General features: G+C 42.0%; 1 protein-coding gene across 6 annotated transcripts in view; it reads left to right on the forward strand.

Annotated features, from left to right (window-relative positions):
* Positions 1 to 22623, forward strand: part of LOC141998651 (tubulin-specific chaperone D-like) — a 263541-nt gene that overhangs the window by 126434 nt on the left and 114484 nt on the right. For all 6 annotated transcript variants that reach the window (XM_074971510.1, XM_074971511.1, XM_074971515.1 and 3 more), the window contains 2 exons: positions 7235 to 7292; positions 20242 to 20271. In XM_074971510.1, coding sequence (XP_074827611.1) covers positions 7235 to 7292; positions 20242 to 20271 — 88 coding nt within the window. The remainder of the gene's footprint in view (positions 1 to 7234; positions 7293 to 20241; positions 20272 to 22623) is intronic.

Below are 22623 nucleotides of genomic sequence, written 5' to 3' on the forward strand. Positions count from 1 at the left end.
CACTGTTCACTTCTATGCATGTAAAATAGTGTACAGTCTGCTTCATGGTTTCTCTTGTGTGAAAGGGTCAATTTCCCCTTTTGTTTATAGTGGGTCTTTCATACACTAACAGAGGAGAGGAAAAACGTGTAAAAAATGTGATTGGCAAAACTAAAAAAATTGGCTACAGGGCTTCTGTTAGGTTTAGTAACGTGAAATTATTTTGAATTCAATTTTTGGAATTGATTAGATTTCAAGTTTACATTTTCCCTTTTAATTACAAAGCAAAAAGAAAAGGACTTGCACTTCAGCTGATAGCTGAAAACTTGTAATGTTTGATTCTAACCTTTAAGATCAGCATGTTAATTATGAAGTTATTGGGAGAGAATAAAATGACATCATATTTTTAATAGAAGCTGCTTTTTGCACCTTAATCTCACTAAAGGTACCATTGTTACAAGAGAAACTGAGGATAGTGTAGATAACTAAAAGCTAAAACTGATACTCAGTCTGTAACTGTTGTTTTAGCAAAACTATCTCACAGTTGAGTTCAGGACAGCATACATAATGCTGAACTGCCTGGCTTGGATGGTTCATGTCACAAAAAGACACTGTCAAAATGTTTCATAAATTTACAATTCATGTTTTAACCTTATGATGGGTCACATTTAACCCTTTGGAAACTTGAAACAGAAATCTGCTTTTTTCTTTACCAGCATAATTTTTTCCTAATATTGTGCATACCCACTTTTGTGTTTTAAAGGGTTGCTGCACCAAAAAACACACATCCCTCAAATTCCCTTCCTTGTCCCCCAAATGGGGAAATGTTTATCTATTCCAGGAATTTTCACACTGTTTTGTAGTGACTTATAGATTTGTAGACTACATTTTAATAGAGAGTATATTGTAGTCAGCTAGTCTTCCACTCATTATTATACACATAATCACCCCTCCTAGTTTATAATCACACAAATCCTTGTGGGGATAGCAGTTGTGCACATGGAAAAGTAATATTAGGAAAGTATTTAATATATTTCTTTAGCTGTTTTCAGTGCAATAAGAGTTATATCCTCTTTGAAGAAAAGATTAACTATGTATATTTTTGCAGATGAGTACTCTAAATACAGGGTGATTTGATGGCATCGTGTAATTAATACCTTTATGCTGAAGCAAAGCCATTGTGAATTTACCTTTCAGCTAATATTTATTTCCTGTATTGCCTAGAGTCAATAAATAACGTAATGAAGAATTTCAGAGTCAGAAAGGAATAATTTTCTGCTTAAATGATTCTGCTGAAATGGCTATTACTTGCCAAAGCAGTTGAATGCTGGAGGTAGGTTTATAGAGATGTAGACCTGATCTTCTGGGATATACTTTACACCTCTCTTGTTATATGGCACATTTAAACACCAGCTTCTGTTAACATGAATGGGTACTGAACTGTGCAAAATCATGATGCGTTTTGCATAAAGATTCCTCTTTTGTTTTGTCAGTTAGTGCCATTGTAAATACTCTTCTTCGAGTGCTTGCTCATGTCCATTCCATATTAGGTGTGTGTGCTTGCCACGTGCACCGGTGCCGGAAGTCTTTCCCTCAGTAGTATCTGTAGGGGACCAGCTCTGGCGCCCCCAGGAAGGGCGTGCACATACTGCAGTACAAGGGGCGCCGCTGGTTCCCCTACCCTCAGTTCCTTCTTGCCACCAGTGATGGTGCTGAAATGTCTGCTGCTTTGGTTAGCATTGTGTTTGGTTCAGTGTTTCTTCCAAACGTTTACTGTAAAATAGTTGACAGCTAATAGTTCCCTTAGTGTTCGTTCTAATATAGTCAGTCCTGGACGAGACTCAGCCTAGGGACGGAGCATACCCCAGGACCCAGGCTTTATGCCCTGTGATCGTTTTAAGTGGCCTATGCCCATCAGCAACCTGCACGCTAGAAGTTTTTGAGGTGTCTAGGCGAAGGACACATAAGTGACAAGTGTCGCAACTGTAAATCCTTCAAACCCCAAACGAAAAAGGAGAGAGAGAGATCCATATCAGGGCACTCCTGATGGAGTCGGAGCAGAGGTCTGACATGGCCCCGAGCACTGCGACATTGGTGTAGAGCACCCCGCTGGCGCCATCTTCGAGTCGGCACCGATTCCACCTCCCTGGCTCTGCCCGAGAAGCCAAAGAGAACTATGAGGGGATGATCCCCCACTTCCCGTAAGGGAAAAGAACAGGGCTGGAGGAGAGCCAAGACCTGTGCCGGGCGGCTCAACGCCTCCATCAGGGAGTCAGATCCCAGCTCAAGTTGAGCAGTTCAGCCCATCTTGTAGAATGCCTGCCACCGTGGACAGTGATGTCCTGTTGACACAGGAGGCCTTGCAGGCAGTGCAGGAGATCCTGATGCTACTGGTGCCGCCCACACTGGCTCCAGTGGTACCCTGGTCTAAGGGTAAACCTGCGTTGGGACCTTACCGTGTGTCCCCACCTCAGCGGCACCACTCCCCTTCGCAGGGGACGGCCCGCCAGGGCTCACCCGCTCGGAGTCGTCACGCCTCAGAAGCAGGGAGGCAGGCTCAACGAAGCCCTCTTCGGTCTCCGGACCCTGGGCACTGAGAGCAGGATTCGCTGTGTGGCTTGCCGGCAACCTGGCGCAGACCTACTGAGGCCTACCTGGCAAAAACATTGAGACTGGCCTTTTGTGTCTCCAAGGCCTCGGCACCGGTCACGTGAACCATTGTTTGAATGCGGCTACCAGTTACTGACCCACCGACACCCGTCACAGAGACGTGAATCCCCGCGGTTGGGAAGATCCTCCTGACGACCGGCCCGCTTCAGCTCCCGGTCCTGTTCCAGGTACTGGTCAAGCAGCATAAGGCATAGATCGCCGGTTTACTGACACCGATCCGCCAAGCGCTGATAGTTCCCCAGGTTCCTGCGTGAGGGACTCGTCTAGGTCTGTGAGGTCGATGTCGAGGTATTGCAGTTGGCACTGCATGGAGAAGGAACACCGGTCCGCTCGATCATGGTCGCCTGGCAGTGACCACTCCGGCTCCGGAACTGAGTAGGAGTCCTTGATGGCAGGACAAGCCCTGGCACCCGCAGTACCATCCACATCATCGACACCACAACCCACCCTGTTGCCCAAAGCCAGTGGCTGCTGGCGGCCTGGTACCCCTGGAATGTGTGGGGTTTCCCCAGCCCTCGCAGACAGTCCACTCGTTGGTGGGGGCCTCAGGCCATCAGGCTCAGCATCCCGCCCTCCACCAGAGGCAGAGGCCCCTGAAGGCAGGACCCCCCAGGTCCATGAGCAGTCAAGGGAACAGTCTGCTGGACCACCAGGGGACATGGTGGCTCTCCCACAGCAACGGCTTCGTCCTCATCGTCGCTGGACGAAGCCATCACGGGTCCCCCTCAACCAGTTCCACAAGATGGTGCTAAGACTCATCAGGAACTATTTGAAGAGGGTTGCCTCCAACCTGGGGCTCCAGGCGGAGAAGCTAGAGGAGCCATTGGACTTCTTATTTGAAGTCCTCTGCTCCACGGCACCTGCTAGGGTGGCCTTGCCCCTACACAAAGGGGTATAGAAAATTATTAATGCACTGTGGCAAACCCCTCTTCCCTGTCCCCCATTTCAAAAAGGGCTGAACGTAAATACTTTGTGTCAGCTAAAGGCCACGAGCATTTCTACACCCACCCAGCCCCAAACTCTATTGTAGTTGAGGCTGTTAATCAAAGGGAGAGGTGGGGGAACCCGGGCCCATACCCAAAAATAAAGACTCAAAGAGACTGGATCTATTTGGGCGAAAAATTTATTCGTCTTCTAGCCTTCAATTGAGAGGCCAACCACCAAGCCTTCCTCGGCCGCTACGATTACAACATGTGGCAGGCCATGGCCAGGTTCAAGGCTTCGCTTCCTGAAGGGCCCCAGAAGGAATTCCAGGTGATCCTTGAGGAGGGCACTGCTGTGGCCAGGGTGGCCCTCCAGACAGCTTCAGACGCGGCGAATTCCATGGCTTGCACCATGGCCTCGGCCATCTCCATGCAGCGGGTATCCTGGCTGCTCCTCTCTGGCCTGTCGACAGAGGCTCAGCAGTCAATGCAGGACCTTCCCTTTGATGGCCAGGCCCTGTTTGCAGAACAGATGGACAGCAAGATGCATGGACTCAAGGACTCCTGCATTACCCTGAAAACTCTAGGCTGTATGTCCTTGGTCCAGCCTGTAAGTGGTTCAAACCGCAGCCAGCTCAAGGCCAAGGGAGGCAACCCCGGCAGGAGCTGCCCCACAAAAAGAGCAGGGGCTATAAACGCTGCCCAAACCACCTACCTTCTCCTTCCATCCAACTGGGCTTGACCTGCAATAAGCAGTGGAGCAAGCAGGAATTTGAGGGTGTGCCTGAGGGCAACCTACCGGACTATACCCCAGACATTTCTTTCTTGCCTTTCTCCAAGCACCTTTCTTTTTTCCTGCCAGCATGGACCATCATAACTTTGGACCGCTGGGTCCTCCATACAATGGTGCAGGGCTATACCCTCCAGCTTATGTCTACCCCCACCCCCCTCAGTCCCTGTCCCTCTTCAGGGACCCCTCTTATGAGAGTCTCCTCGCGCAGGAGGTAGAAGGTTGCTGCAGCTGGGTGCGGTGAAAGAGGTTCCTCAGGAGTACAGGAACGAGGGGTTCTATTTCCGGTATTTCTTAATCCCAAAGGCCAAGGGCAGTCTACGACCCATCCTGGGCCTACGAGACCTCAGCAAATACATAAAGAAGTTCCGCATGGTCTCCCTGGCCTCCGTCATCCCCTCCCTGGATCCGGGAGACTGGTATGCCACCCATGACTTGAAGGATGCGTACTTTCATCTTCCAAGGACACAGGTGCTTCCTATGCTTCATGGTGGGATCTGACCACCACCAGTTTGCGGTCCTCCCTTTCGGCCTAGCAACAGCACCGAGGGTATTTACCAAGGGCGTATCAGTAGTAGCGGCTTAACTCAGGCATCAGGGTATCTAGATCTGCATGTATCTCTACGACTGGCTGGTCAAAGGTCGATCCAGGTCCCAAGTCAAAAGGGGTCACATGCTGATCCCTGGGCCTGCTGGTAAACGACAAAAAGTCTGTTAGTTCCTGTGCAGAGGATAGAGTTCATTGGAGTGCTGCTTGACTCCACCTACTATGGAATGGACATGAGTAACACCTCTTGAAGAACACCAGTTACGGAAAAGGTGACTGTCTTTTCAGATATTAAAAATTTGGTTTGCAGTTAATCCTTAGGAAGCATGGTTTACTCATGCTTTTTGTAGCAAAGTGTTTACATTGTATTGTGGTTCTATAACTCCTTCTAAGCTTCAAGGTGTAGTGTATGTTATTGGAATGTCTTGTATGGTTCTCATTACTTTGGTTTGTTTTAGATATATCTTACATAATACATTTGACATGCGGTGTTGACGTGTGGGGTAGTTTGTAACCTATTACTTTTTAATATTAGTTTAAAAAGCTGCTAGGTTGATTCCAAACCCAGAAAAGTTTGGCAATTGTGTGCAAGCCTAATGTCCTGCTAAGTTAAAAAACCAAAAACTTGTCAGAGAATCAGGGCATAATTGTAAGTGTTTGCCATTGACAGCTTAATACATAGATTTACTTTTGTTTTAAATACAACACTTTATAAAAAGGTATATATTCATAGACTATTAATCAAATATTGTGATACAGTGTGACTTTATTCATTTGCATTGAGTGGGAGATCTATTGCGTAATAGGGGAGTCAGTGAACATGCACCCGGATAATGTAACAAAAGTTGTATTTTTGTCAACTGTAGTTCAGTTTTCAGTACTTGATACTACTAAATGGTATACTAGTAAGTGTATTGGCTCATACAGTACTTCGTTTAAAAAAGTCAGCTTTAGTGACTTGAGACGTCAGAGAGTTGTCTTCTATGATATCACTACTGAAAGATGGGGAATAATCACCAATTGCTGAGCTCTATAATCTAAAAGATAGCATAGTAGAGCAGAGAGTAATTATTTTATGTTCCAGACTTGTAATCTTGCCTATCACCATGTCTCAGTAGAGATACTATACAGAGAATGGTATCTGATTCTTTGTTCTAGAGTTGATTGAGACGCTATTGAACTGACACCAATGACAAGTAGAGCTTTGATTTTAATTGAATTTAAAAGTTAGTCTTCTTAAAATGTCTTGAAAATAAAACTAAATTAGGATTTCATGTATGTCTAAAACATTTTTGGCATACATATATTTAAAGACATATGTTTATATAAAGTGAAGGCTATACATTAAAATACTGAAAAGTTTTGTATTGAAAAAGCAATGGGAAAATATTTACAATGTTACAGTGCTGCTTGGTTGCTAGTCCATCATCCTTAAGCTACCCGATGGACGATGTCTAGTGTGGATGAGCATTAATCAGAATTGCCAGTGCAGGCCAGTTGCTGGGTTTTTCAGTTTGTGTTCCCCTTAACTTCCTGCTGTCAGTTGGCCAAGGTGGGAAGAGAACTTGATTATTTTTGAACTGTGAAATATTATATCCTATGCTGCATAGAGTTAAACTATGCCTAATCATGTCTCTGGATTGTTTTCCCCCCAATGAGCTGTTTTAAAAAAAATCACTTGTGCATTTGTTCATATTCAGTGTATCAAAAGGGGCAAGGAAGTTTGCTCTTTAAAATATAGTCATGTCCATGTGTAACTTCCATTCATCTGAGAATCTCAAGACTCTGTTTGTTAATGAAGTCTCATGAAACTCCATAGATTACACGCTGCCATCTGTCTAAAGTGTGTCTTTAATGCTCTAATCTTCTGGCTGTTGGTATGCAAATAGAAACAACTCCGTACTGTGAATTGACTAGCTGTGCTATTGCCTTTAAGGTTTTCTGTTTATCAGATATTCTTTTATGAATGTTTCCATTCTAGAAATAATAACAAAAGTTTGCAAGAGCGGTTTAATAATGTGTCCATATTGTGGATTGTCCCAGTACTCTCTTTTGCCAACTCACTACAAAGTAATGTGAACCGGGCTTGCTGCTTGCACATTTCCTTAATTTCCGAAGAGGTGGGAAACAATTCTATGAATACAGGGAAATATTTGGTTAGCAAGCCAGATCTGATTAAACTATAACTCTGATTTGCATTAAGAAATTGTAACTTTTTTCCAGGGAATACTGAGTATTCAAATAGAAGGTTAAACGTTGGTATGCTGTTTGTAAATTGTTAATTTTAATATTTTATTACTTATACACTGTATTTTTCTTTTTCAGTGCATTGGTAATAGCTGCGGTGTTTGACCGTGATATTAACTGCAGAAGAGCTGCCTCAGTAAGTTATCGGTTTTGTTTATGCCTTTCTTTTTTTTAAAAATTCCTTTATAGTTTGCTTGCAATACAAGCTAATTATGTAGAGCTAGAGTATTTGAACAAAATATTGTATGTCATGAACAGTAAGTATTTTGTTAAACCTCTATAGTGCATATTAAAAATACAAAAAACATGGCTTTACACTTCATATAATGGATCCATAGTTAAAATCTGAGCTATTGTTACCACAGTTCCATAGTGCAATATATTTCTCAGAAAGAGCTATTTAGTAATATACTGTGACTATGTAATAATACATAATGGTCACTGCTAACATATAAAACTCTACTGAATCTTAACTATACTATGTGGCATCTAGTGTGAAGTTGTTCTGTTCTCATTGTGTGTCCATTGTCATTTTCTAACTGCAGTAAACAAATTTAAAAAAAATTCATTTCTGTAGAAGGAAAGAGGTTGACTTGTAAAGATGAAGCTCCTTCTGTAGAGCTAGGACATTTAAGTTAGTCACCTATGTAAGTATCTAGGATAGGATAAGAAAGAAGGGCCAGGAACACCAAAGTGTGTCCTATAGAAACTCTATGCAGGACACTGTGATGGTGGCAAAAAGGTGGGAAGAAAGCTTGACTGTCGAGGAGGAGGAAGTGTATGGAGGGGAAGTTATGTTCAAGTGGGGTGGGAGGAAGGGTAGGAGAGGAGAAGCTTGTTATTTCTGGGGATGTAATTCCATATGATGTAATGTATATGTAACTTGATTAGATTGGATTTTTTTACTTCCTCATAAAGATCCTAGCCCTGAGGAAGGAGTCTCAACCTTACAACAACTAGAACAAACAATATCTCATCGAAAAATGAAAAACCTATAACATACTTAATGAATAGTCCATATAAATAATACAAAAGACATAAAAATATCCATCAACAAACCCACGTGTCCCTGTCAAATTAACCATCTTTCCAAATGCCCAGAAAGAATGGTGGGCTCTGTAGTGTACCCAGAAAGTTAAGAAATCTAGTCTCTTAATGGGTCTAATGTATTCCAAAGCCAAGAAAGATTCCTCACAGAAAATGCCCTAGTAACATCTCTGTCTCTTACAGTCCACCTCTATTTAAAAGCTCAAACTGCTGACTGAAGCTGCCACATTACTACTTGGAGAGGGAGTCAGTTGTCTGTGTGACCAGATCCCAAACCCTTTGTGGCTTTATAGGTTAAAACCAAAACCTGTGTGTGGTAACTTCACCTAGAAGTTAATAGGAACAAGAGCAGAACATAGAGTACTGGTATAATATCCCTGCGTAATGTCTCTCAACAAATGGGTGGCAGCTACGCTCACTGCCCTAGTTTCAGCTTCTGTATAATCAGAACATGTTGCCCCACGTAGAGTGCATTGTACTAGACTAATTTCAAAATCACAAATTATTACAGTAAGGTCTGTATATGAAACTAAAGATTTACACCCTCTTTATTCCAGGCATAGATGAAGAAAAAGCACTGAGAATGAAATTGTCTAGAAACTAATTAGTTAATTTTCATTTTTCAAACTGAGAAATATAGGAAAAAAAACCTAGTAGTATAAATGGTGAAAAATCAATTAAATTTTAAAAATGTTGTTTTAATAATCCAAAGAATTAGTTGTTACATATGTAAAAAAAAAAATAATTTTCAACCTGACTGCCTCTTTGAGTGCACTGCTAAAAAGAATTTTGTATGAATGCTCCGTACTCATACTTTATTCATTGATGCCACTAATTAATTAATTTCACGAACAAAGTGATTCTCGGCATTCTTTTCTGAAAGAACATTTTGTGCTGACTGATTGTAGATTGATTCCCAGAGCCATTTCTTCATCTGAACTGGTCCACGTAAGCCTTGGGTAAAGTGAAGCTGTTTAAATAATTTTTTTCCAGAGTATGTACCCTGTCCTTGCAGATTATTTGCTTGGTACACTAATGGGATTTTTTTTTTTGTCTCTTAAGTTTTATGATTCTGTTTCTAAATAGTAAAACTGATACTTCGACTGTGAATTAAGGTGCCAAAATTAATACTGACTAGAACAATACTTACTAATTAGGCTCAGTGTGGATTACCTTTCTGTATTTCAAATGGATACAAATTAAAATACAATGATTTGGTTGTTTCTGCTATTACTGTCCTTGTATACCTAGCAGACAGCTTGAAAACGTGATTTTTAATGTGGTTCATCACTAAAAAGTTAGTGTATTATATAAGGCTTTGGCACATTTTTATTGTGTGCTGTTTATCTCCTTCCTTGGGTTAGGTGTGGTTTTTGTAGGTGGGTATGGAAAGCAGTGCTACTGTCTACTCATGGTAAAGTGTACCTTCTGTGAGCTGTGCTTTGGCTAGTTTCTGGATGGAAGATTACACTATTTGAAGGAATCAAAGGCTTTGGTAATTTAATCATACTGATCCTTCCCAGTTCAGATTGTGCTGTAATCATAGCTGCAGGGTAACGTTGCATACAGTATGTCTGTTAAGTCCCACCCTAACTGCACTCCTCATTGCACCAAAGAATTGCTTCTCATAGAGAACTGAAACTATTTTAAGAGGAAGTCTGTAGAAAATTTACCAGTGTGGTAAATGTCCTTATGAATATGCTCTAGTTGATATCAAGTAGATTCTTGAAGCTCTTGCATTTTTAAGCTTTTACAAAAAACAAACCAACAACAAAACAAATACATAAATAGAATTTGAATTTCTTTAATAAACTGAGGGCAGAACCACAGTTGCAACGGATTTGTTTAATATCTAAATCAGTGGGTTTAAGAAAGTATCCACATGTATCATTTTGAATGTGTATATAAGGTGGATTGTTTTGATTTGTATGTTACTAGTGTCAATTCAAATTGGAAACCCTATAAAGAATGTGGAAATATGGTGAAGCATATATCTCTCTCAAAACAAATTAAATTGTGTTTTGTAAATGTATTTCAATTTAAAAAATGGTATCTACTGAAAGTCATTAAGAATATTGTGTTGCGTTTATCATATGTGCTGAATTAATTTTTTTTTTAAAGTATGACCAATTCATAGCTTGTATATTTCCACTTCTGTTATTTTCTTGCCAATTTTAACTTGGTGTAATTAAAAGGCCATTTCTTTTGCTTAACTTGGTGGCTTGATAATACCACCTGGCATCATGTTTTTTAAATTAGTGTCTCCTCCTCCTCTTGTATCAGTGGTTGGTTTAAGGGAGGACTGGTACCACTGATTTCACTGTTTGGATTGCTCTATTGCTTGAACTGGAAATGTATCGTTGTTATAGCTTTTTAGTATACTGTAGTTAGACGTTTGTTAGCATTTTCTGCTTTAAATTTGGAAGCAGGGCTGAGAAATATTTTCTTGAGACACAAGGTGGATGAGGGTAATACCTTTTTATTAGATTAACTTCTGTTTGTGAGAAAGGTGTTTGGTGTATGTTAAAAAGTGAGGTCAACCAAGCTACGTTACTCAGGGGTGTGAAAAATCCACATCTCTGAGCGATGTAGTTAAGCTGACCTAACCCCCAACGTAGACCAGGCTAGATTGAAGGAAGAATTCTTCAGTTAGTGTAGCTTGCCTTTCTACCCCCCACCCCACACAATGATTCTGGTGTCTCTGGATCCCTTGCCATGAGCTGGGCTGTGGCGGGGGTGCCCCCCTGTCCCCAGCTCAGTGACCTATTCTTCCAGTTTTTTTTCTAATAACTTCATGTCCATCCTTTAGAAGCACTTCAAAATTTTAGATGTTTGAAGATACCTCTGTTTTTTATTTGAAGGGTACCAAAGCCCTTAATTCATCCCCTTTTGTCTCCCTTGACATCAACACATTAAATCAAACTGTGTTCAAGAAGATTACATGTGGAATGGTTGGCTGACTGTGTTGCCCACTGTTATTTCTTAGTGGAACCATTTCAAGGCCATGTTAAGGCTCATCATGCAGTTAGATTCATGACAACAATCCTTGCTAGCCTAAGGTCAGTACCTATGGAGAGTGGTCACTTGGAGCATTTAACTGTTGCTTAGAATCACTGTTGCATAAGGAATCCAATTTTTGTCTTAAATTGCTCTTCCCTCCCCCTCACCTTAGGAGGAGGATGCAACAGGAGCTGTTTTGAACTTAGAGGAGGTGGCCATATGGAGTCTGCTGCCTTCTAGGTTGACCTAAAGATTTCCCCACTGGATATTAGACATTTAGAGCTTTAAAGCATCTGTGTGGTTGATGGCAACTGGATTTCTTTTTCCCATTGTAGGGGGATAAGAAAGTTGGAGGGGAAGAGATGGTAAAGGTACCCAAGTTAGTTATTGGGAATAGCTCAGCCGGAAATGGAAGAGTAGGTGAAAAAGCAAATGATAGATGATTTATATTTAAAAGGAAACAAACAATAATTAGGTATGGAGACTGGGATAGTTTTAAAAAAATGAGGAACTGGATAACGTGTGTCCATTACCTTGATTATTTTACTTATATGTATCTCTGTGTACCCATACTATGTGTGTTTATCTCTTTTTAAGCCCTAGTCCTGCATGCTGATAAACATGTGTGGATCCTTGCTATAAGAATTCCATTGAGCAGTGGGAAGGTGTGATTGAGTTAGAACATAAAAAAGCATCTAAGAGAATCTGATTTTTTGGACCCCTTAATTTTAATATTGAGTAAAAACAAATGAAAAAATAATTCCCAAGGGAGATGATTTATACCAAGTTTTAATTTTTAAGCCCAAATTTTGTAGAACTCCAGAAATAGGGCTATCTAGTGGAAGTGCTGACACAATTTGACCTGAATGATGTGAAAAATAAAGCTCATTTTATGAGGTACATGCATTAATGTGTGTAGTAGCCAGGTGGTTTCTGAATATAAAGTTGAAATAAACTTCTGGAGACTATCGTTGTTTAACATGCCTTTCTTTCTTTTTGCTTTTTGTTTGAATTCTGTTGATAGTATTTTTCTCATTAAAATGAGTCACATTTCCCCAAGACTTAACAAAAGACAGTAGGCATGAACGTATCCATTGGCTTTTTTGGATACTTAACAACAGTTCAAGCTAAGACAGGTTCAACTTGACACAAATACAAAAATAATAAAAATAAAAATTAATCCTAAATAACCACTCCCTGCAAATGAAATTGGCTGTCATAGTTTTAACCAAATTTAGCTTAGAGTTATGGAAAGTTTCAAAGAGCTGTTGAATTGTGTGTGGCAAATAAAGCAAACATTTAGATATTTTACAAATTGTAATCTTTATAGAGTCTAGTGCTTGTACAATATACTGAAACATACATTTTTCAAAGGCTGTTGGACTGAAATGTTAGATTGTTTCATTGTCCAATGAAGCAAATACTTAATGCCAACATCTAGACTAAGAAACATGAAAAGAAAACTTTTTGAAGTCAGTGGGAATTGTGCATGTTTACCTGAAGGCAGAACTCGTCCTTAGTAAGTCATTTATGAAGTTTACTAGTCTCTTGCTAAATTATCTTTTGTTGGGTGCTTTTCTTTTCAGTTTACCTAATTAATATATTTAATGAAACCAATTTATTCATTAGAGAAGGCATGTTTTACTTTGTTAGAGGAATGATGTTTCCACCATGTTTAATTTAGCGAATTCTGTTTAGATTTTCATCTGCATGATGTTTTTTAAATTGACATAGAAAATGCAAAAGGAAAACAATAGCAGAATGTAAAAACGTACAGTACATTAAGAATGGTTATTCTGCAAAGTCTTCACTTATAATAACTATCTGGCTAACATGTTACATTCAGTGTAAAATTCCTCTTTCCATTAATGACTAGTTTATGGTTATACTACAATATATTACACTGAATGGAGACTTATTCAGTCAGGCGCAAGTGGTGTTCTCTGTGGTGAAGAGTGGTGTCCATCCTCCCTGTGGAAGGAAAGGGCCCAGGTAGAGACCGTCGAATCGTGGAAGTAAACGAATGGCTATGCAGGTGGTGTCGGACAGAAGGCTTTGGATTCTTTGACCATGGGATGGTGTTCCAAGAAGAAGGATGGCTAGGCAGAGACGGGCTCCACCTAACGAAGAGAGGGAAGAGCATCTTTGCAAGCAGGCTGGCTAACCTAGTGAGGAGGGCTTTAAATTAGGTTCACCAGGGGAAGGAGACCAAAGCCCTGAGGTAAGTGGGGAAGTGGGATAACAGGAGGAAGCATGATCAGCAGAGCGCAAGATGGGAGGACTCCTGCCTCATACTGAGAAAGCAGGACAATCAGCGATTTATCGTAAGTGCCTTTACACAAATGCAAGAAGCCTGGGAAAGAAGCAGGGAGAACTGGAAGTCCTGGCACAGTCAAGGAATTATGATGTGATTGGAATAACAGAGACTTGGTGGGATAACTCACATGACTGGAGTACTGTCATGGATGGATATAAACTGTTCAGGAAGGACAGGCAGGGCAGAAAAGGTGGGGGAGTTGCATTGTATGTAAGAGAGCAGTATGATTGCTCAGAGCTCTGGTATGAAACTGCAGAAAAACCAGAGAGTCTCTGGATTAAGTTTAGAAGTGTGAACAACAAGGGTGATATCGTGGTGGGAGTCTGCTCTAGACCACCAGCCCAGGGGGATGAGGTGGATGAGGCTTTCTTCCGGCAACTAACAAAAGTTACTAGATCGCAGGCCCTGGTTCTCATGGGGGACTTCAATCAACCCGATATCTGCTGGGAGAGCAATACAGCGGTGCACAGACAATCCAGGAAGTTTTTGGAAAGGGTTGGGGACAATTTCCTGGTGGAAGTGCTGGAGGAACCAACTAGGGGCAGAGCTCTTCTTGACCTGCTGCTCACAAACAGGGAAGAATTAGTAGGGGAAGCAAAAGTGGATGGGAACCTGGGAGGCAGTGACCATGAGATGGTTGAGTTCAGGATCCTGACACAAGGAAGAAAGGAGAGCAGCAGAATACGGACCCTGGACTTCGAAAAGCAGACTTTGCCAACCTCCGGGAACTGATGGGTGGATCCCCGGGGAGAATAACATGAAGGGAAAAGGAGTCCAGGAGAGCTGGCTGTATTTTAAAGAATCCTTATTGAGGTTGCAGGAACAAACCATCCCGATGTGTAGAAAGAATAGTAAATATGGCAGGCGACCAGCTTGGCTTAACAGTGAAATCCTTGCTGATCTTAAACACAAAAAAGAAGCTTACAAGAAATGGAAGATTGGACAAATGACCAGGGAAGAGTATAAAAATATTGCTCAGGCATGCGGGGTGAAATCAGGAAGGCCAAATCACACTTGGAGTTGCAGCTAGCGTGGGATGTTAAGAGTAACAAGAAGGGTTTCTTCAGGTATGTTAGTAACAAGAAGGTGGTCAAGGAAATTGTGGGCCCCTTACTGAAAGAGAGAGGCAACCTAGTGACAGAGGATGTGGAAAAAGCTAATGTACTCAATGCTTTTTTTTTTTTGCCTGTGTCTTCACGAACAAGGTCAGCTCCCAGACTACTGCACTGGGCAACACAGCATGGGGAGGAGGTGACCAGCCCTCTGTGGAGAAAGAAGTGGTTCAGGACTACTTAGAAAAGCTGGACGAGCACAAGTCCATGGGGCCAGATGCGCTGCATCTGAGGGTGCTAAAAAGGAGTTGGCTGATGTGATTGCAGAGCCATTGGCCATTATCTTTGAAAACTCATGGCGATCGAGGGAGGTCCCGGATGCCTGGAAAAAGGCTAATGTAGTGCCCATCTTTAAAAAAGGAAAGAAGGAGGATCCTGGGAACTACAGGCCAGTCAGCCTCACCTCAGTCCCCGGAAAAATCATGGAGCAGGTCCTCAAAGAATCAATCCTGAAGCACTTGGAGGAGAGGAAAGTGATCAGGAACAGTCAGCGTGGATTCACCAAGGGCAAGTCATGCCTGACTAACCTAATTGCCTTCTATGACGAGATAATTGGCTCTGTGGATGAGGGGAAAGCAGTGGATGTGTGGTTCCTTGACTTTAGCAAAGCTTTTGATATGGTCTCCCACAGTATTCTTGCCAGCAAATTAAACAAGTATTGGCTGGATGAATGGATTGTAAGGTGGATAGAAAGCTGGGTAGATCGTCGGGCTCAACAGGTAGTGATCAATGGCTCCATGTCTAGTTGGCAGCCGGTATCAAGTGGAGTGCCCCAAGGGTCAGTGCAGGGGCCGGTTTTGTTCAATATCTTCATTAATGATCTGCAGGATGGTGTGGGTTGCACCCTCAGCAAGTTTGCAGATGACACATAACTGGGAGGAGTGGTAGATATGCTGGAAGGTAGGGATAGGATACAGAGGAACTGAGACAAATTAGAGGATTGGGCCAAAAGAAATCTGATGAGGTTCAATAAGGACAAGTGTAGAGTCCAGCACATAGGACAGAAGAATCCCATGCACTGTTACAGACTAGGGACCAAGTGGCTAGGCAGCAGTTCTGCAGAAAAGGACCTAGGGATTACAGTGGCCGAGAAGCTGGATGAGAGTCATTAGTGTGCCCTTGTTGCCAAGAAGGCTCACGGCATTTTGGGCTGTATAAGTAGGAACATTGCCAGCAGATCGAGGGACGTGATCGTTCCCCTCTATTCGGCATTGGTGAGGCCTCATCTGGAGTACTGTGTCCCGTTTTGGGCCCCACACTACAAGGATGTGAAAAAATTGGAAAGAGTCCAGCGAAGGGCAACAAAAATGATTAGGGGTCTGGAGCACATGACTTACGAGGAGAGGCTGAGGGAACTCGGATTATTTAGTTTGCAGAAGAAAAGACTGGGGGGGGGGATTTGATAGCTGCTTTCAACTACCTGAAAGGGGGTTCCAAAGAGGATGGATCTAGACTGTTCGCAGCGGTACCAGATGACAGAACAAGGAGTAATGGTCTCAAGTTGCAGTGGGGGAGGTTTAAGTTGGATACTAGGAAAAACTTTTTCACTGGGAGGGTGGTGAAACACTGGAATGGGTTACCTTGGGAGGTGGTGGAATCTCCTTTCTTAGAGGTTTTTAAGGTCAGGCTTGACAAAGCCTTGGCTGGGATGATTTAGTTGGGGATTGGCCCTGGTTTGAGCAGGGGGTTGGACTAGATGACCTCCTGATGTCCCTTCCAACCCTGATATTCTATGATTCTATGAATTGCAGATATTTTATAAATAAAACAAAAAAATTTCAGGTAGTCTGAAGTCAATACTGTCGAGCTTAAAAATACAGGTGTTCCACTCAGCTGTTATTGAATTTGGGCCTGTATTTTTATGGATAATCCGGCCACTTACTCAATTGAAACATTTCCTAAGGTAATCATAATGCAGTTGGTCAGTGATTGAATTGCTTAGTCACTTAGGGGTGTAGGCATTAAGGGTGAGAGCCATATCTCTGTTGCAGCCCTTTTATGCCAGGGAAAAGGGCCTGAGCAGTGTGTAAAGGAGCCCTATAAAAGCCCTTTATCTGACCAGGAAGAATTACCCTGATTTAGGCACTGAGAAAGGCCTCTGATTGTTGTCTTCTGAGGACCTCCTTGCAGGTCATGGCAAAAGGGTATGCTAGAGGATAGGAATGTAAAATGGTAAACGGTTTACAGGTTAACTGGTAAGAATTAGTCTTGCCAGTTAACCGCCCTAACTGTTAACTCCAGCTGCGCCAGCTGGCGGCCAGCTGGTCAGAGGGATCCCAGCCCCGGGCTGACTGGAGCAGCCCCAGCCCCAGTGGTTAAATGCTTAAATGATAAATTTTAATAATTTAAACGGTTAACTTTTTAAAACAATATTTATTCCCTACTGGAGGAGAGGCTGAAGGTGGAAGAAGCTTGTCAGTATTAGGGCTACAACATGCAGTTGTGCAAAGATGTCAGGCAGCACTACAGCCCATGTTCCTGCCCTGGAAAGTCGCTGTAACCTAGACATGCTCTCAGGGCTTTATAAGAAGCTACACCGGGGGCCTTTCCAGTACACTTAGATTGCTACCGCATCCCTGTGCTATGAGTTCTCACCTGTTGTGTGGCTTACATTGATTCCTTGGAACCATAGGTTATTCCAGAGGGAATTCTGCACCACTGCACAGTGCAGAATTTGCACAGAATTAATGTTCTGTGCAGAATTTCATTTTTTTCCTGAAGAATTGGTGCTGAGGAGCTGCTGGTTGCTAGTAGGGGCCACTGGACTGGGCAGAGCCTGGCTTCCCAGTGCACAAATAAAGGACACTGGTGGGGGGGAGAGAGGGGTAGCTGGAGGGTTCCTGGCAGGTGTGGTTCCCTGCATGCCGTGAATGAAGGAGCTGATGTGTGGGCTGTGGCCCCACAGTGAGCGGAGCGCCTGGCCCAGCGGGAATGGAGTCCCTGCCCAGCATCAGCCCTGCACAGTCCAATACTGAAATCACCACAGGAAACTCCATACAAGCGTGGTTTGACCAGCATCAGGATATTTCTGCCTCTGGATCTCTGCGGGGAGGGGATGCAGGTATCTGGCCTTATGGCTGGGCTCTGCAGGGGTGTGCAGGGGTCTGGGCTGGGGGGGGCTTGCAGCTGGGTTTGGGGGGAGGTATGGGTGTCTGGGCTGAGGGGCTCTGTGCAGCCGCCTCCAGCACCCCCTTCAACACTCCCAATACCTCCTGAATACCCTATGCCAATACACACAGACCCCTTCAGGACCCCCCAACTGTACCCACCTCCAGCTCCCGCTCCCCCCCGGCAGTGTCCTGTATTTGGGAACCTCTTGGTAACCTTATGGGGGCAGGGTAAAAAAATGAGAATGAACTAAAAGACCAGAGAGGCAGAATTTTCCCCCAAGATGCGCCCAGCTGGCATGTGTGACACACGCAGACGGAGGCACCCAACAAAAGCATAACAGAGAAACAGAAATTGCATTGTCGTGTGGGGTTCCTTTAACTTTCTGCTCCTGGGGGAATCTTTTTTGTTCCAGAAATACTTGCTGCAAGATATTTTGAAATAGATTACCAAAATAATTAAAACTGGCATGATTCTATTGCATTATTTTCACAAATTATATATGGAGATTTTTGCAGAATTTTAAAACATTGTGTGCATTTTTAAATTTTTTGACGCAGAATTCCCCCAGGAGTAACAGGTTCAAATCCAAGCAAGCGAACTCAAACTTTCATTTTTCCAGAGTTCAGTATTTACTCTGTTTTTTTTTTTTGGAAGGAATCTTACAAATAAGTGATATCTGTCTATGTGGCAATCCAAAGATCCCATGGTATTTTTGATAAGAATAGGATTTTTGCCCCAGCGTTCTTGGCCAAAATTTCCCACTGTGCTGGACATCAGTTGTCAGCTGGCTGGTGCTGTCTTTTCCCAGAAATTGTTTGTAAACATAGTGTCATTACATAAATGAGTGAATAGTTATTAGTATCCAGATAATAGTGATACTTATTTTTTTGAACAATTTAGAAAACCTCTGCCAGTATTTGTACTACTTGCTTTTAAAAAAAATTGCCCCTTTAAAAAAAGAAATTTTAAAATTTGTATGTAGTATATATCAGGGACAGTTCTACTCCAGACTAGCTGGTGGGGAGTGGGGGAAGATACTGGAAAAAGTAAATACTGTGTGGGGAACTACATTGATGCAGATTGATCAATGCATTGATGCAGATATATATGTAATGCTCTAATTACATATATTCTATTTTCTTTATGATCTGTTTATTGCCAGACATAAGAAGTGTACATCAATTAAGATGCCTTCAAGTTTTGCAAGCTCAGAGACTGATATTTTAACATGCTTTCACACCTGAATGTTTCAAATATCAGTGTTCAGTACTCAAGAATAAACAGCTAAAGCAGTACAATCCCAATCACGCTGCTCTCAACAGCCTCTAAGTATTGTATTTAACTAGGCTTGGCAGAATTAAATTTTTATTTTTTATAATTTTGATGGATAATATTGATGTTTATGTTTAAGCATTTTTTTGTGTGTGTATCTAGTTAAATGTTCACAGTTGTGAAAAATTATGGGGTGTGTGTCAAGCAATGAGTGGGTAAGACAATTATTTAATGACAGTTGATGTTGCAGTTAAAAGAATTAAACCCTTATAACTGTTAAAACACAAATTGTCAAGATCACATGTCAAAATATGCAAAGTAAATATCCTTAAATAAAATTCTAAGTTTTCAAGCATCATTTTTCTTTTACTTTGTCGATCTGTAAAATTCAGTTATTATGGATGGAAATTTTTCTTGGTTTGTGTGTGTTTGGTGAAACTGATGTTTACCAATATATACTGATAAAAATGAATCCTTCCAAGCCTATACATCACATAAACAAGGCATTATAACCATGATATTATCTAAGGCTATGTCTACACGAGCGCTTTGTTGGTAAAACTGTTGTCAGTCAAGAATGTGGGAAAAACAAAAATACCCCACCTCCCTGACCAACATAAGTTTTACAGACAAAAAAGTTGGTGCGGACAGCGCTGTGTTGGCAGGAGATGCTCTACCGCCGACATAGCTACGGCTGCTCGTTGGGGGTGGTATAATTATGCCAACGAGAGAGCTCTCTACCATTGGCATAAAGGTGTGCCGCTGCAAGGTCTGTAGTGTAGACATAGCCTAAGAGTCTTTATGGAAGATATCTGAAACTTTCCCAAAGCAGATAAACAAGACAGAGCTGTCCTGATTCCTTTTGTCGCAGGCTACTGACTTTTGATTGTACTGTGAAGCCTTGTCTTAGGAATCAAAGACTACTCTTATGGGTGTGATTATTTTAGTCAACTTGCATTCTTAAACTGTTGTCATGCAACAGACAGATTTGAAAGCGCATTAGAACATAAAGCATCAGTGACCTTCCCTCCTCCCCCCCCAAAAAAACAAACCAAAACCAAAAAACAACCCTTGAGGGCCTATTCAACTAACAAAGCTGACTTTATTTTAAAAAGTAAAGCCATGGGTCATTTATATTGCTGCGTGTTTGATTTGAATTCATCCTCTGGTGTTTATCAAAAAGAAAACTGACTCATTTTTGTATGTTTGTTCTCTCTGTTCTGTAGGCTGCCTTCCAGGAGAATGTTGGAAGACAGGTAGAGTAACTTTTCTGATTCTTCATTAGACTTCTTGTAGATACATTGTAACATGTAACTCCTAAAACCAAATGAGTAAAAGAACAACCAAATTTGGGGAACACTGTTTTGAAACAATCATGTAACATATTTTCATCATTTGAACCACAGGTTCTTGTGTACTTTTTTCCCCTTTAAACTTAATTGAGAGTTTTTAGGACATTAGTTCCAGAAGCCTTTTAGCAAGTTGCTTCTAAAAAGCAAAACCTTGATGTAAAGTCGCACAATATGCCTTAACTTGCATTAAGGGAAGTTAAGTGAACTACACAAGGCCTCACAGCAATTTGATCGCATAGCTAGCACTAGAACTCAGGAGTCCTCACTTCTGGTCCTGTGCTTTGTCCAGTAGGTCATGCAGTTTCTCAAACCATAATCTGAATTTTCCAAGAAATTTGTTAGTTTTGAAGTATGAGTTGTTCAAGTAGAAAAGTCCGCTTTATTTCCATGTCACTTGGCAGGCAGATATTTCATGGCATAAAAGACTTAGAACAGTGGTTTTCAACCTTTTCTCATTTGCGGACCACTAAAAAAGTTTGAATGGACAGACCCCGTTGGAAATCTTCGACCTAGTCTGTGGACCCCCCAGGGCTAAGTTCCCTCTAAACTGCGTGGCTGGGTGGCCGCTTAGCAGGCTGTCAAGTGCTGTGCACTTCAGGTGTCCCTCCCCCAACTGCCATGCTGCTTCTGCCCTCTGCCTTGGAGCTGCTCCTGGGAGCCTCCTGCTTGCTGTGCAGAGTGGGGATGTGGAAGGGGGCACTGATGTCAGGGTGTCCCTCTTCCCCCCTGTCCCTGTACCCCATCTCCACAGAGCGGGGTGGGGGACACGACAGGGCTCAGGACAGAGGGAGCTTGCTGGCAGTTGCTGCTGTGTCTGAACATGCTGATCTACTTAATAGGGCAGCGTGCTTAAAGTGGGGGCAGCATGCTTAAAGGGGCTATGCGTGTGTCTGTCTTTTTCACACACTCTCACTCTGTCTTTCACAGTCACCTCCCAACATATACTTGTATTATTATTGTTGTTACTTCTTGATACTTCTTGCAAAGTGTGGTTTTTTTTAGTTGTTTGACTGGTCTGTGCATTTCATTATGCTTAAATTTAATTCTTTGAGTAGTGAGTTCTAAAATGCCCAACTTGTCCTGGCTGGAGTAATTATCTCTATAGTAACTTCTTAAAAGTATATATTATATCTAGGTTTTTGGTTTCTACTGGTGGCGCACATCCACACATTATCTCGATATGGTGCACATAACAAAATTCATTCCACACATGGATGAAAAAAATTAGAGGGAACACTGCTCGAGGAGTCCATGGACCCCAGGTTGAAAACCACTAACTAAAAACCTCTTCATCTGTGTGCTGAATACACTAACTGCTAAGGTTTCTGCCTGAAGTCTAGAAGAAAGAGGAAAAAATTAGCCATGCAATTATTTCCCATTTATAATGCTAAAATAGTGTAAATACATTAACAAAATCTTTGAGATTGCAAATCGTGTCTCACGTATAAAAAAAAACAAACAAGCACATTTAAGGTGATCTGAGAAGCTTCTTATCTGCAGGAATCTGTGTTCAGGCCCTCATGATGTTTTTTTCCTCCTCTAAGAGCTGACATCACTGACATATACAGCAGAGCAGGGAGCTGTGTTCCATACACTAATATAGGTGTTAGTGATGTCATGTAGGTAAAGAAGCGCAGAAGCTTAAAAACCTGAATTTAAACTATTTTGTAGTGTCAATATACTCCTGGCACTATGCATTCTCACCATAGCACATTTCCAGTATCTTGTTGAAAGGTTATCTGGGGGTGTTCATTGGTATGGTATTTCCTCATTGCATGGTGTTATCTTGATTCTCATTTTTACTAAGATTCTTTTATGCCACTTCGGCAGTGTAAAAAGGCCTTATAGTGTGTGTAAATGTGATACTGTACTGGGTATGTGTTAGCTGCTGTATTAAGGTCAAAGCAACATGGAGCTAATGATGGTCTCATCTTGCCTTCATTGGGTTTTATCAGAAGCAGGGATGAGGGGCAGGGGGCCATGGGCCCAGGACTTTTAAAAGTGGGAGGGGGCAAACAGTAATGTGATAAAGTTTGCAGGCGGTACAGAATTATTCAAAATAGTTAAGTCCAAAGCTGACTGCAAAGGGTTGCAAAAGGATCTTAAAATTCTGGGTGACTGGGCAATGAAATGGTAGATGCAATTCAGTGTTGATAAATACTAAGTAATGCACATTGGAAAACATAATCCCAACTCTACATAAAAAATGATAGATTCTAAAATTACTGCTACCACTCAAGAAAGAGATCTTGGAGT

The sequence above is a fragment of the Natator depressus genome, chromosome 14, assembly GCF_965152275.1.
Source record: "Natator depressus isolate rNatDep1 chromosome 14, rNatDep2.hap1, whole genome shotgun sequence".
NCBI classification, from domain to species: Eukaryota; Metazoa; Chordata; order Testudines; family Cheloniidae; genus Natator; species Natator depressus.